Source organism: Manis javanica, chromosome 9 (assembly GCF_040802235.1).
Source record: "Manis javanica isolate MJ-LG chromosome 9, MJ_LKY, whole genome shotgun sequence".
NCBI lineage: Eukaryota > Metazoa > Chordata > Mammalia > Pholidota > Manidae > Manis > Manis javanica.
In genome coordinates, this window is record NC_133164.1 from 55,232,379 (window position 1) to 55,248,294 (window position 15,916).

The 15,916-nt window shown below is 38.0% G+C and overlaps 1 protein-coding gene across 4 annotated transcripts in view; it reads left to right on the forward strand.

Annotated features, from left to right (window-relative positions):
- COG3 (component of oligomeric golgi complex 3) overlaps window positions 1-15,916 on the forward strand; it is a 70,705-nt gene that overhangs the window by 32,962 nt on the left and 21,827 nt on the right. For 3 of the 4 annotated variants that reach the window (XR_012121073.1, XM_073212599.1, XM_037001979.2), the window contains 4 exons: window positions 5,763-5,868; window positions 9,872-9,996; window positions 12,637-12,726; window positions 15,491-15,611. Coding sequence is in view for 3 of the 4 variants with exons in the window: in XM_073212599.1 (XP_073068700.1) it covers window positions 5,763-5,868; window positions 9,872-9,996; window positions 12,637-12,726; window positions 15,491-15,611 (442 nt within the window). In the remaining variant the exon portion in view is untranslated. The remainder of the gene's footprint in view (window positions 1-5,762; window positions 5,869-9,871; window positions 9,997-12,636; window positions 12,727-15,490; window positions 15,612-15,916) is intronic. The other variant, XM_073212600.1, reaches the window with a different exon arrangement.

A 15,916-nucleotide genomic window follows, 5' to 3' on the forward strand; every position in this document is an offset into this window, starting at 1 on the left:
TGATTGTGTCCTTTGCTGTACAGAAGCTTTTCAGCTTGATATAGTCCCATTTGTTCATTTTTGCTTTTGTTTCCCTTGCCCGGGGAGATAATGTTCAAGAATAGGTCACTCATGTTTATGTCTAAGAGATTTTTGCCTATGTTTTTTTCTAAGAGTTTTATGGTTTCATGACTTACATTCAGGTCTTTGATCCATTTCGAATTTACTTTTGTGTATGGGGTTAGACAATGATCCAATTTTATTCTCTTCCATGTAGCTGTCCAGTTTTTCCAGCACCATCTGTTGAAGAGACTGTCATTTCCCCATTGTATGTCCATGGCCCCTTTATCGAATATTAGTTGACCATATATGTTTGGGTTAATGTTTGGAGTCTCTATTCTGTTCCATTGGTCTATGGCTCTGTTCTTGTGCCAGTACCAAATTGTATTGATTACTGTGGCTTTGTAGTAGAGCTTGAAGTTGGGGAGTGAGATTCCCCCCCACTTTATTCTTCCTTCTCAGTATTACTTTAGCTATTTGAGGTCTTTGGTGTTTCCATATGAATTTTTGAACTATTTGTTCTAGTTCATTGAAGAATGCTATTGGTAGTTTGATAGGGATTGCATTGAATCTGTATATTGCTTTGGGCAGGATGGCCATTTTGACAATATTAATTCTTCCTAGCCAGGAGCATGGGATGAGTTTCCATTTGTTAGTGACCTCTTTAATTTCTCCTAAGAGTGTCTTATAGTTTTCAGGGTATAGGTCTTTCACTTCTTTGGTTAGGTTTATTCCTAGGTATTTTATTCTTTCTGATGCTACTGCGAATGGAATTGTCTTCCTGATTTCTCTTTCTATTAGTTTATTGTTAGCGTATAGGAAAGCCACAGATTTCTGTGTGTTAATTTTGTATCCTGCAACTTTGCTGAATTCTGATATTAGCTCTAGTAGTTTTGGAGTGGAGTCTTTAGGGTTTTTTATGTACAATATCATGTCATCTGCAAATAGTGACAGTTTAACTTCTTCTTTACCAATCTGGATTCCTTGTAGTTCTTTGTTTTGTCTAATTGCCATGGCTAGGACCTCCAGTACTATGTTGAATAACAGTGGGGAGAGTGGGCATGCCTGTCTTGTTCCTGACCTTAGAGGAAAAGCTTTCAGCTTCTCCACTGTTCAGTATGATGTTGGCCGTGGGTTTATCATATATGGCCTTTATTACGTTGAGGTACTTGCCCTCTATACCCATTTTGTTGAGAGTTTTTATCATGAATGGATGTTGAATTTTGTCGAATGCTTTTTCAACATCTATGGAGATGATCATGTGGTTTTTGTCTTTCTTTTTGTTGATGTGGTGGATGATGTTGATGGATTTTCGAATGTTGTACCATCCTTGCATCCCTGGGTTGAATCCCACTTGGTCATGGTGTATGATCCTTTTGATGTATTTTTGAATTCGGTTTGCTAATATTTTGTTGAGTATTTTTGCATCTACGTTCATCAGGGATATTGGTCAGTAATTTTCTTTTTTTGGTGGGGTCTTTGCCTGGTTTTGGTATTAGGGTGATTTTGGCTTCATAGAATGAGTTTGGGAGTATTCACTCCTCTTCTATTTTTTGGAAAACTTTAAGGAGAATGGGTATTATGTCTTCTCTGTATGTCAGATAAAATTCTGAGGTAAATCCATCTGGCCCAGGGGTTTTGTTCTTGCATAGTTTTCTGATTACTGATTCAATTTCGTTGCTGGTAATTGGTCTGTTTAGATTTTTTGTTTCTTTCTGTCAGTCTTGGAAGGTTGTATTTTTCTAGGAAGTTGTTCATTTCTCCTAGGTTTTCCAGCTTGTTAGCATGTAGGTTTTCGTAGTATTCTCTAATAATTCTTTGTATTACTGTGGGGTCCGTCGTGATTTTTCCTTTCTCGTTTCTGATTCTGTTGATGTGTGTTGACTCTCTTTTTCTCTTATAAGTCTGGCTAGAGGTTTATCTATTTTGTTTATTTTCTTGAAGAACCAGCTCTTGGTTTCATTGATTTTTTCTATTGTTTATTCTTCTCAATTTTATTTATTTCTTCTCTGATTTTTATTATATCCCTCCTTCTGCTGACCTTAGGCCTCATTTGTTCTTCTTTTTCCAGTTTCGATAATTGTGACCTTAGACCATTCATTTGGGATTCTTCTTCCTTCTTTAAATATGCTTGGATTACTATATACTTTCCTCTTAAGACTGCTTTTGCTGTATCCCACAGTAGTTGGGGCTTTGTGGTGTTGTTGTCATTTGTTTCCATATATTGCTGGATCTCCATTTTAATTTGGTCATTGATCCATTGATTATTTAGGAACATGTTGTTAAGCCTCCATGTGTTTGTGAGCCTTTTTGCTTTCTTTGTTCAGTTTATTTCTAGTTTTATGCCTTTGTGGTCTGAAAAGTTGGTTGGTAGGATTTCAGTCTTTTGGAATTCACTGAGGCTCTTTTTGTGGCCTAGTATGTGGTCTATTCTGGAGAATGTTCCATGTGCACTTGAGAAGAATGTGTATCCTGTTGCTTTTGGATGTAGAATTCTATAGATGTCTATTAGGTCCATCTGTTCTAGTGTGTTGTTCAGTGCCTCTGTGTCCTTACTTATTTTCTGCCTGGTGGATCTGTCCTTTGGAGTGAGTGTTGGGTTAAAGTCTCCCAAAATGAATGCATTGCATTCTATTTCTCCCTTTAATCCTGTTAGTATTTGTTTCACATATGTTGGTGCTCCTGTATTGGGTGCATATATATTTATAATGGTTATATCCTCTTGTTGTAGTGATCACTTTATCATTATGTAATGTCCTTCTTTATCTTTTGTTACCTTCTTTATTTTGAAGTCTATTTTGTCTGATACTAGTATTGCAACACCTGCTTTTTTCTCTCTGTTGTTTGCATGAAATATCTTTTTCCATCCCTTGACTTTAAGTCTGTGCATGTCTTTGGGTTTGAGGTGAGTCTCTTGTAAGCAGCATATGAATGGGTCTTGCTTTTTTATCCATTCTATTACTCTGTGTCTTTTGATTGGTGCATTCAGTCCATTTACATTTACGGTGATTATTGAAAGGTATGTGCTTATTGCCATTGCAGGCTTTAAGTTTGTGGTTACCAAAGGTTCAAGGTTAGCTTCTTTACTATCTTACTGTCTAACTTAACTCTCTTATTGAGCTATTATAAACACGGTCTGATGATTCTTTATTTCTCTCCCTTCTTCATATGTTGGGTATTTTGTTCTGTGCTCTTTTTAGGAGTGCTGCCATCTAGAGCAGTCCCTGTAAGATGCCCTGTAGAGGTGGTTTGTGGGAGGCAAATTCCCTCAACTTTTGCTTATCTGGGAATTGCTTAATCCCTCCTTCATATTTAAATGATAATCGTGCTGGATACTATATACTTGGTTCGAGGCCCTTCTGTTTCATTGCATTAAGTATATCATGCCATTCTCTTCTGGCCTGTAAGGTTTCTGTTGAGAAGTCTGATGATAGCCTGATGGGTTTTCCTTTGTAGGTGACCTTTTTTTCTCTCTGGCTGCCTTTAATACTTTGTCCTTGTCTTTAATCTTTGCCATTTTAATTATTATGTCTTGGTGTTGCCCTCCTTGGATCCCTTGTCATGGGAGTTCTGTGTACCTCTGAGGTCTGAGAGGCCATTTCCTCCCCTAGTTTGGGGAAGTTTTCAGCAATTATTTCTTCAAAGACATTTTCTTTCCCTTTTTCTATCTCTTCTTCTTCGGGTACCCCTATAAGGCAGATATTGTTCCATTTCGATTGGTCACGCAGTTCTCTTAAAATTCTTTCATTCCTGGAGATCCTTTTATCTCTCTCTGCATTAGCTTCTCTGCATTCCTGTTCTCTGTTTTCTAGTCCATTAATAGTCTCTTGTGTCTCATACATTCTGCTTTGAAGTCCTTCCAGAGATTGTTTTATTTCTGTATTCTCTCTCCTTAGTTCTTGCATATTTCTCTGCAAGTCCATCAGCATGGTTATGACTTTTGTTTTGAATTTTTTTTCAAGAAGACTGGTTAAATCTGTCTCCCCAGGTTCCTTCTCAGGGGAAGATGTAGAAGATGTCGAAGCTGTCTGTGTTAGTCTTGTCTGGATCAAATTTTTTTGTCTTTTCATGTTGATAGGTGCAGTTTTGTATGGTATTGATGCGTCTGTCAGCTGGGAGAGCCTAGACTTTTTCCACTCGCTCCTGGCCTTTCGTTACTGGGACTTGTGTTGGGTGTGTTGGGTGTTGTTGGGTAGTGGCTTGTGTTGGGTAATTGCATGTAGATTGGGTCTCTTTATCTTACCCGGCTGGTATGGAGGAAGCTCCCTTGCGGTGGGCGTGGCCAGCCTCAGGCTCTGCTCTGCTATGGCGGAGCCCCGAAGAAGTAATGGACGGGGGTCTGTTTGGCTGTTTACCTCTGTGAGGGGTCTCAGAGATGTTGCCCAGCTGGTTAGTGCGCCTGCAGTTCCCTGGAATTTCCAGCTTCTGGACTGTGACCCTGGATGCTTCTGTCCCACTGTGGAGTCCCTGTCCCTTTAAGACTTTCAAAAAGCACTCGCTTTTCTTTGTCCCTAGGGCGCCGGCTTTGGGATCTGCTCACAGGTCTTACTGTCCTGTTTCCCTAGTTTCCAGCACCCCACACACGCACTCTGTGTGCGCTCTGGTGCAGATGGCTAGGGCTGGGTGTTTAGCAGTCCTGGGCTCCCTCTCCCTCCCTGCTCCGACTCCTCTCCTCCCGCCAGGAGCTGGGTGTGGGGCGCTCGGGTCCCGCCGGGCTGGGGATTGTATCTTACCCCTTTCACCAGGCGCTGGGGTCTCGCAGGTGTGGATGTTGTCTGGCTGTTGTCCTGTGTCTTCTGGTCTCTCTTTTAGGGATAATTGTATTTGTTGTATTTTCAAAAATATAAATGTTTTTGGGAGGAGATTCCCGCTGTCCTACTCACGCCGCCATCTTGGCTCTGCCTTCTGCATTTATTTTTGTTTTTAATTTTTTCGGCTTTATTGAGATCTAATTGACATATAATATTGTGCAGTATGTCACAAGTTTAAGTATAATGTAATGATTTGATATATGTATATGTTGTGAAATGTTTGCCACAGGTTAGTTAATACATCCATCAGCTCATATAGTGCCAATTTGAGTGTGTGTTTGGTGAGAACTCCTAAAATCTGTTTTCTTCGCAACTTTTCAAATATGTGCTACAGCCGCCATGCTGTATACTAGACTGGGCAGAACTTACTCATTTTGTAACCTGAAGTTGGTACCCTTTGACCACCTTCATCCATTATCCCCACCTCTCATCCCCCACCCCATCCCTTGGCAACCACCAGTGTGTTTCAAAAAGAGCATATTGTACCTCTTCTCACTTAAAGAGAAAACCTGTTGATTGAATTGGCCAGTTACTTGATGAAGGGATTTCTGAAATTTAGAATGTATCCAATCTTGAATTTGAATACTTTGTTTCTAAATATAAAGTTGAAAATTAAGCTTTTTACATGAGCCTTGTATATTTGATTCTTTAGCAGATACCTTATGATAGTTCTGAAACTAGTGATTCAGAAAAGAGTATATATATGTATGTATTTATGAGAATATAGACACTCTGTACTAATTTAACTTTTTGCATTAAATTATGTGTTGTTTGCCATAGTTTCCCTTTATTAGTCCATTTGTATATTTATTAGTTGATTTTTTTTTTTTTTACTTGATAGAAATATGTGTTCATATTGCCAAACACAGCTGAAAACAACACTTTAATGGTCCTTCTGATTTCTCTATACAGCAAATTGCACAGAGTTTAAAAGATGAACAGAAGAAGGTGCCTTTAGAAGCTTCATTTTCAGATGTCCAGTTAGAAGAAGTAGAGTCTAATAATCTAATAAAATCTGGTATGTTATGATGTTTTTACTTCCAACTTTTATTCGTTCATTTATTAAACATTTATTGAGGACTTATGTCCCAGGCATGAAAAACATGCCTTTGAGGAGCCCACACTTGAGGGAGGGGAGATTAACAAGCCACAGATATAATTCTGTGGTTACATGCTAAAGCTATGCTCAGGGCACTCTTGGAGGGAGAAGGGCAACAAAATTATGAAGGGAGATGAGCTTTGAGTGCAGGAAGGTGAGTTCACTGAGAAGTGTAGGTCTGTAAGCTGTAGTATTTATAGAGATGAGTATGAGAGAGCCAGGAGAAATAAGTTGTTTTAAGATAGATAAAAGAGCATGGAGGAAGGCATGTAGGAATGGAAGACCATGATTGCTTTGGGGTAGTCTTGTGGTTTGGTATGTTTGGATATAGGTTATGTAGGGAAGGATCAGGTCAGACAGGCCAGATTGTGATAGATGTCAGGTGATGGTCTTATGAACAACTTTGAACTTTTAGCTAATATAGTGCATAGGCATAATTGTACCACCAGATTTGCATTTTGTAAATGTATTAAGTGGTTGGGGCTAGGGTAAAATATTGATAGAAAAGTATGGGATAGATTGGACTAGGGTGCTTGTTATGTAAGGTGCAGAATTGTCCAAGAAGCACCCTGGGTACTCACAAGTTATCTAGACAGCAAGCTGGATGGGAAGTAGGGCATCCCTTCCATTCACTTGACAGCTATAAGGGAGACACCAAAGCTCAGCTCCTCATAGGACCAGCAGAGAGTAGGAGTTCCTGAAGTGGCAGCTTAAAGAGCCCCAGGTGCTCCTAACCATCAGGTTTAGGGCATCATCAGGTATTCTGAGTCAACTCTATGAACAGCTGATACCCTAATTCAGACTGCCGACCAGCCTGGGTCTTCCCTGCCTGACAAAGCCAATTGATCACTCTTGCCCAATAGGAAGAGAGACCCTCAGGGGAAAATTTCTTTCTCCGAAATAGAACCCATGCCTCCTAGTATAACTTTTGGTCTTCGTACATATCTTGTTCCTGGTAAACCTCTTCAAGAATTATTGGAGAAACTAGGGTACATTTCTGTCTTGTCAACCCTGGTCTTGTGCATTTTCCCTTTCCCCCGGTAAAGCCTGTCCTTACAATAAGGTATTGTTGGCAGAGCTGTAGAGCCTGGTGAGGAGGTGGTTGTGGTTTTCCCTTTGAAAGATAAAGGTAGTTTGAACCAGGGCATTGATCGGGGGAACGGAGAGAAGTGTATACATGAGAGATATGCTTAGAAGTTTGAATCTATAAACTTGATGACACACTAGATGTGGCAACTGAGGGAGACTGTGCATGTGGCACAACTGAGAGGATCTGTATCACATGGCTCTAGAGCTTTACTGCCCAACACAGTAGCCACCTGCCTTAAGCATGTGAAATGTGGCAAGTCTGAATATGCCAAGAGTAAGTAAATATCAAATTTTTTGAGGACTGATTGTGAAATGAAGAATGGAAAATGTCCTATTAGTAATGTCTCTGTTGATTATATGATGATGATGTGTTGGATATATTGGAATAAATAAAAAATATTAAATTACTTTCACTTCTTTTTATCTATTTCTTTTAATATGGCATTTTATTGTGTCACTTTTATGGCTCACATTATATTTCTGTTGGACAGTACTGCTCTAGAGCTGTAAAGAAGAGGACTGACTGGTTTGGAGATAAGGATTGTGGAGTAGTTGATGCTTTGGGCTTGTGTGAGATGGGAGAATAGAGCGGTAATAGCAGAAATCTGAGGAGAGAACCTTAGCAGATGCTGATGTTAAGGAGAAAATTGAGGTAGAGGGGTATCCTTGGCCAGCTGAGAAAGAACAGCCAGAGAGATCAGAAGCAAGCAAGGGGATGGGTTGTGATTGAAGTCAAAGGAGAAGGGATTGGCAGTGTAGCTTGAGTAAACAGGTGAGAAATAGGAAATCACAAAGGTATTGTGGTCAGAGTGTGGCGTGCTAAGATTTAATAATTAAGAGGTGGAATAGTTTGGAGTAATAAGAAAGCCTTTAGAAAGTAATTCTGAAAGAAAGTCATAAGAAAATCTATGGGGTCGGGGGTGCAGGGATTGAAGTGAAGGTTTTTGGAATTGAGAAGGTCAAGGACAACCATATAGTCACCCTGTGGTTATTGATTTACTCAGTGTGAATGGTGATAGAATTTGGAATGGAAAGCAAGAATGCGTCAGTTGGCAAGAGGAGCAAAAAATGAAGAATATAATCTTTTATATAATCTGGTTCTGTGGTGTGTTGGAAGTGAGAAAATGAGAAGCCTCCAAAGTGAGGGCTTTAAGTGACATGGTACTCATAAGGTAGAAGCAAATGTTAGGGCTAATGGTGGAGGAACCATCCTGTGAGGAGGCCAATTGTCAGTATCTTCAAAAGCACAGGCTCTATTCTGTTCATAGGGAAAGTGAGAGGAGTGTGAGGCTCAAGAGGGTGGAGGAAGAAGACAACAGGAGGCTGAGGGAGAGGCCCTGGTATTGGCCTTGCTCTGCTCTTAAGAAGAGGCAGCTAGTAGGCACTTACTTTGAATGGCCTGCTATGTAAGTAATCTTCCCCTCAGTTAACTATTATAACTGTTACTCTTTTTCACAAGAAAGTGAAAAAATGAGCAAATAAGATGACTTCTGGCTTTAAAGTACTTAAATACATTTGCTTCATTAAACTTGTATTGGGGGGTATTTGGCTCTTTATTTTGAAGGAGAGATCCTGCAGATATTATAATCCTTAGCAGTACTATAGATACTCTATCCCCTCAATATTCTTTGACTTAATTTGTCTAGCTTATTCTTTTTCAGAAACTTCATTTAAAGTAGATATTGTAAAGTAAGGCCTTATGGAAGAGCTTTAAAGATTATACAAGTATTACATGCTTTTGGAAAAAAATTTAGCTTATAGAACTATAATGTGAAGACACTAACCCTCAACATTCCCTTCTTCCTTTTTCCCCATAAATCTAGTCCACAACCTCTAGGCTTCTTTCTAAGCATATGCAAACCTAGCTTTTTTTAAAAAAAGGAATTGAAAAAATTTCAAATACGCAAGTAGAATGATACAGTGAACACTTGTACCCACTACTTGGATTCAAGACTACGTCTTATTACATTATGTATATATATATAATTTTTTTTGCTAATTATTTTAAAGTAAATTATTTGACCTTGTTGCTGCTTCACCCATATGAGTATTTCAGCATATCTCCAAAAAATAACATCTCATATAAACAAATCATTACACTAAAAAATTTAGTAAGGTTTCCCTAATGTCCTGTAATACCCAGTTCACATTTCAGTGTCCTTCTTGTCCCAAAGTGTTATCCTAGCTCTACTTTCATGGTTCATTTGAGAACTCGGGTCTCTTGACCTGCAGGGATTGTGCTTTCAACAGTGTCTGCTCAGTCATGCCTCCAACCTGCTCCTCAGCTTGCAACACTTTCTGATGTGTCTTGAAGGAAGGTGGGTAGCTCTGGTCACTTGGAAATTGGATATGCTAAGTGGGCCTGTGAGGAAGCTCAGAGCATGGAAGGCAGGCTGTGGGTAAACCAGCTTTGATCAATCTTCCTGTTTAACTTTGCTTTGCTTTCTGGTCACTCCCCCCCTGCCTACTTTGGCTCCCACTTGCTTCCATATGACTATATATATAGATCTCCCTCTTTTAATGGCTGTACAGTATCTGTAATATATGTATATTATTCAGTTATTCAATAAAGATTATTGATCACAGTTTGGGAAAAGCAGTTTGGGTTGAGCATAAATTTGAGGCTGGAATGTGTGTATGTATTCATGTGAGTTGTCCCTTAAATCTCACCTGTCACTGATTTAAGGTTTTCATGGCATTCTTAATTCAAGGTGAAAGCTAGAAAAAGATAGGTGCCTCCAGCTATTGATAATAATGAGAATAGTTTATAGTTTATGCAGATAAGACAAACCTCTGCACGTGTGAAATGTGTCTTTTCCATTTGGGTTTTTAGGTTCAACAGACTCTGTTAATCCTAGACCACAAACCACAATTTCTCCAGCAGATCTTCATGGAATGTGGTATCCTACAGTCCGAAGAACCCTTGTCTGTCTTTCCAAGTTGTACAGATGCATAGATGTATGTCTGTAAATTCTTGTATCTTTACTGTAAATTGCTTGCTATTTCATTAAAAATTTTTTAACTTTAATTTTAAGATCTTTATACAATATTTTATTTGGTATTAGATTAGAACGATAGTGATTTTTTAAATTGAAGAATCACTGATACACAATTTTATGTTGGTTCAAATGTACAACACAGTGGTTCAACAATTACCTGTATTATTAAATCCTCACTGCCTCTAGTGTGGTTACTATCTATTAATGTTACAAAATCATTGACTATATAGACTAATGTGATTTTTAGATACAGGGATAAGAAGTCAATCTAAGTTAGGGATTCTGAGTGTGAGCATTCTGTAGATCCTTAGAATCCCTTAATGGACCTTGGGGAGTCTGTTAACCCTTGAAGTTGTGGGCAAATTGTATGTTTGCATTTGTGTCTTTCTGAGAAGGGCTGTTGTAACTTTTATTGCTTCTCATAGAGGGTCTATGACCACAGATAGTTTAAAACTACTGGTTAAGTTATCTATTTTAGTTTATAGTTTTTCTTTATGCAAAAAGATTGTTATGTCCAGTGTCACATAGATATATTTTTTTATTAAATGCAACTACTTCAGTTTCATTCTGTACTCAGTGTAAATCACCATCCAGTAGTACTGAGATTACATGTGTTTCTGACAATGGAATAATTTTAGTTATTTGCTGACCAACACCAACTTACACTGTGGATTGATTTTAGGTAACAGAGTTATTTTAGCATTCCAGTTTAATAATATGATTATCAATCCCAGAAAGGTCAGACTTGTCTGCATTTATTTACTGTTAGTGATTTGATGCTGAACCAAAGTAGTTTATAAAATTCAGAGGTTAAACAATTCACTCTTCAAATAAATTTGTTACAACTTGAACAGCATTTAAAGAGAGAAGTGATTTTAAATACAAGTCATATAATTAATTGTGCAGATGCCACTATAACTTAAGAACATGGTTCAAAAGAGGTACCTCCTCCCACTGTGGGGATGCTCCATACTCTGGGGTTCTCAGGGCTGCAGAAATGGTTTCTTGTTCTGCACAGTTGTTTCATTGGTTCAGTAGAGTGCACATTACTTGCATCTATTTTAAACTGCATAGTTACTGGAGTTTGTGCTTGGAGATTTTGAAATTCAATCAGAAAGAGCCTTTTGCCACTTACTGGGCTTTTAGGAATGAGGACAAATCACCTCTGTGAAGTAGGTGTCCCAGCCTTTTTGCCCAGCTGATGAGGTGAAATCTCTTCCGGAGGAAAGTCTGGACATTGGCATCTCTTCTTCCCCAGGCTCCCCAGTATTCAATACAATAGGTGTACTGAATGATAGTATTAGACTGGGGTTCAGAAACCTGCTAGAGTGGAGCTAGATCACAAGGGAAATGTGCAAGGGGGCATAGTCCACATGGAACTCATTGTCTCACAGACTCTAGCAAAGCCTTTTAAGTGCTTAACAGGGATTTTAGCCCAACAGTAAGCCTAAGGATGTCAGTCTGTGTGTTTTTATTCATGCCATAGGCCTGCCTATTTTTTTCCCACTTATCTTACATCCAAATTATATCCCTTTCTGTTACCCATCAAAAGTGAGGAAAGACCAATCCAATGAAAAACACGTTAGGGCTGAGCATGGGAAATGGAGGGTCTTAGTGTAAGCTGCCCATCTTCAGTCTTCTAGGGCTGGGTCAGTGATGACTTAGCAAGAGGCAGCCTGAATCTCTTCCTGTTACAATAGCCTCATGGGAAACAAGAGAGGGAGCAGTACACAAAGAGAATAATATCAATTATAAAAAGATAATGATATCAAAAAGTACGAGACCAGGGCTCAGAACTGTGGCCTAATAGTATTTTGCTCATGCTCATCCATATCAGTTCTATCTCTGTGGAATGCAGGTAGGGGAAAAGCAAGGGGACTGACCAACGTGCCATACCTTTGGGAAGAGAAAGAAATGGCACAATTAAATTAAGAGTCATACTTCATATAATATTTGTAATCTGATTTTCTTTTCACTTAGTTATGTTTTATAAGAATTTACTACCACCTTCAGCATTCCTGTGTTTCATGTGCAGTATTCTGTAATTTACATTTACTAGTATTTTATTTATTGGACCCCTCCCCATCATTGAACATGTATTTCCGTTTTTTTCTGTTTTAAATAATGTTATGAAGAGCTATGTGCATGAGTTTTACAATACAAAACTGATTAATCACTGGTAAGTGACAAAAGTGGGTTTACTGAGGCCTTGCTTTAAAGTTGGTTTTAAATATTTATAAAAGAGCCTACAACATGAGATCATATTGGAATGAAGCCTCTATGAGGTCAGAACCACATCCACCTTGTCCAGCTGCCACTGTACTCAAACACCATGCACAGAGCCTAGCATGAACTAGGTGCTAAGGAAATACTGTTGAAGGGTCCCATCGATGTTTTGCGCAGTGAAGATTATTAAACTGTGTTGGTCTAGAGAGGTTGCATGGGAATAGGAAACTCCAGGAGGAATATTGCCAGTAATCTAAATTAATCCAGCAGATGAGGGCAAGCAAGCATTATTCACTGCATGCACAGCCTAGATTTCCTTTCTGCTGTTGTGAAACACCCACCGCAAGGTGATGTTTCTCTTTTATTTCACCAGAGGGCAGTGTTCCAAGGATTATCACAGGAAGCCTTGTCTGCCTGCATTCAGTCGTTACTTGGAGCATCTGAGTCTATCAGCAAAAACAAGGTTTGAGGAAATGTTAGGTGAAATTTTGTTACCTGTAATATATTATGGAACACAGCCTTTATTTATAGTCACAGAAATTTAAAGCCATTTTGGCAGTAAGATTTGTTTGCTTAATATGATTTAATTCTGGAGCTCTTTGAGAGAAGCTACTGTTTCATTAGTGCTAAAAAAGACTATGCTGAATAAGAAGAGTGCCAGTTTTGCTGAAGTGCCAAAAAATGATACTTAGGTTATAAATTCCACAGGATAAAGTTTTCTTGTTATATATAGCCTTAGTACCTGGGGAGGTTGTGACTTCCCTGGAATACCAAAACAGTGTTTTCAAGGAAATGTAGCAATTTATGATCATCCCTACAGTGATGTTTTAAATAGTTATCTGGCCTTGCTTGGAGGAAATCAGCCAATTTTTATAGAAGGCAATTGTGCCCCGTGGATTGTGTGATTAGAAGCAGTTGCTATGACTTCATGACCTAGAGTTGTTATTCAAGAAGGGCTCTGGGGCTGAAGGCTGCTCCCAAGTCCCCGAGGATTTTTTTTTTAGGAAGTACAGCACAGTTGAAAGTGTTGCTCTGATTAACTCTGCTTAAATTACCTCAGGGAGAGAGCTCAGAGTTTTCCAGCCAAAATTTCTTTGTTGTTTGGAGTGTTCAAATCTTATAAACCGTTCTGGATTTCCAGATTTACCAACTTCGTTTCTAATTTTGAGGCTTTAGATAAAAACAAAACAAAACAAAACAAAACAAAAACCTCCCCACAAAAGAATCTGGGATCTTGTTTCTAGGAAAGCTGTGCCTCTGTTACCACTGCATCCTCCCATTCATGGAATGGAGAGTTGAAATGAAATTTTGGTATGGGGACTAGAAGAGGATGGCACATGAGACAGGCAGATTTAAGTTGTAAAAAGTATTTCCAAGTCTGAGCTCTCACATTTCTTGTAATAGTTGAAATTGGGAAATGTGTCTAATATTAGGGAAATGGTTAAGTGAATTTAGGCAGATTCCATATAGTAGAATATTATACAGTCATTACATTAAAAAGAAAATAAAGCCTTAACATTTAACTTAAATATGTTAAGGCAAAAAAAGAAAAGCAGGCTACTATAAATTAGACATACTTTATCACTTTAACAATGTAATGAAAGCATGCATTAAAAAATTTAAGTGAAGGTGTTTAGGTGACTATGGATGATTTTTTTTCTCTACACTTTATTTTTCAGATTTTCTAGAGTGAGCATGTATTTCTTAGATCACCAGAAGGAAAAAATGACTTAATTTAAGAGTTCATACACTTATGTCCTTATGTACCAGTGTCCTCTTTTTTTAAAGGAAGGAGTGAAGAGGCTTTTGATTATTTAGTCTTTTGTTCTCATTGCCTGTAAGGCCATCCTCTTCTAATTCTGTTTCCCACATATTATAAGGGATTTAAGTATGTAAGAGGAACCCCTCAATTTGACAAGCATTTGCTAATTTATTTTCATGGCTGAGTTTGTGTACTTTTGCCCTTCAACTTTTAAAAAAATGTTCAAAAAAATGATTGCTTAATGTCTTAGAGAATTTTTTTTTTTGAGAATTTTTTAAGACAAGAAATTGATCTTACATACTTACATTGAGCACCTAGTGTCAAGAAACTCACATGATACTATTTGCTGGATTTAGTGAGTCCAGCTTTAGTAAAGTAGATTAAATCTGTATTACACTGTTTTTGTCTATTTGAGTTACTAGTTCTTTTAAAAATAGACCAAGTGTTCCAAATGTGTAGTGTTCTCTACTTTTCTAATGCTCTGTGTTCCAGGGTGCAAAATGAGTGAATTTCTATCAAATAAGTCACGCTTATATATTGATTCTGTGTTTATTTAGAATGGGATGAGAGAGAGAGGGGAGTCACTGTGTTTTCTAACCCCTGAAGTTTCTGTTGCTTGATGGCCAACTTTATTCTTTTCCTAATATAGTATAATTTCATTAGAAATATTTTCAAAGTAAGATTCTGTCTTGAGCAGCAAGAAAGAGCAAGTAGCAGCCATGTTCTTAATAATATGAAGACTTTTATGAAATGAGAACTGTAATTATTCACTGTTTGAGGTTTGGGTCAGAGCTTTGAGAACTAAGCTTGATGAATTGTAAGACTTTTGTGGGTAGGTCTCAGGAGGCAAAAATAAAGACTGGCTCTGAGAAGTGCTCTGAGTCAGTGTTCTGTTGGTGGCGGAGTGATCCAAAATGGTAATTCCAAGCCACACTTGAATTTGGAGGCTCCTTTGTACTTTTGTATAAGTAGGAATATTTCTGATACTCTGGGTGTAGAAACCACTTTGATCAGACAGTGAAAGCTATGCTACTGAAGATAAACTGGGAAGTCCTTAGAGATCATAATCATGCTCAGACTTTGACCTTTTCTTTCTTCCTGTTCTGTGCTGATGTTAGACTCTTGGATTTAGATCTCCTCTGTTTTTGTGCCAAGTTAAAATAGATTTGACTTCTCTTTTTAAATGTGTTGCTTTACAATCTTTTGTCAGATTAACTTTTTTGGATTTATAAAGTTGAGCAGGTGACAATAATTGTAAGAGTTTGAAGCAAGATTTTTCCTGGTCATTCTAACATGGGTAATATGAAAAGAGTTAATCGTGCAATAAAGGAGTATTGGTACCATGAAGTTAGGTTAGGGGCCATAAACCTAGGTAGATATATGCTGATTAAGAACATGCATGTTTTATATGCTCATATTTTTATTTAATCTGTGGTAATATCCATTTTTCTGTCTTACAATTTAGACTCAGATTGATGGACAACTTTTCTTAATTAAGCACCTTTTGATTCTTCGTGAACAAATTGCTCCATTTCACACTGAATTCACCATTAAGGAAATTTCCCTGGACCTAAAGAAAACTAGAGGTACTTTATTGTCCTGGCTGGCGCAATTGGGTTGTATTTGACTTGTCCAAATGTGTCAGCACAGGTTACAGGTTTATTTTATGTTCATCTGCAATTTTTTTGCATGCTGTGCTTGCTAAGCATGTTACTTGTTCATACTGAGCTGAGTTGTCAGCATTCTAATTACATCTAACTTGCTGTATTTTCTTTATGAAGGGAACTATATCTGAGCATTTCAATTTGTAATATAGCATTATGTCTTTTAGATTCTGCCACATAATACCATAACCAGTTAAAAAATGAAAAGTTGTATAACTACTTACAGT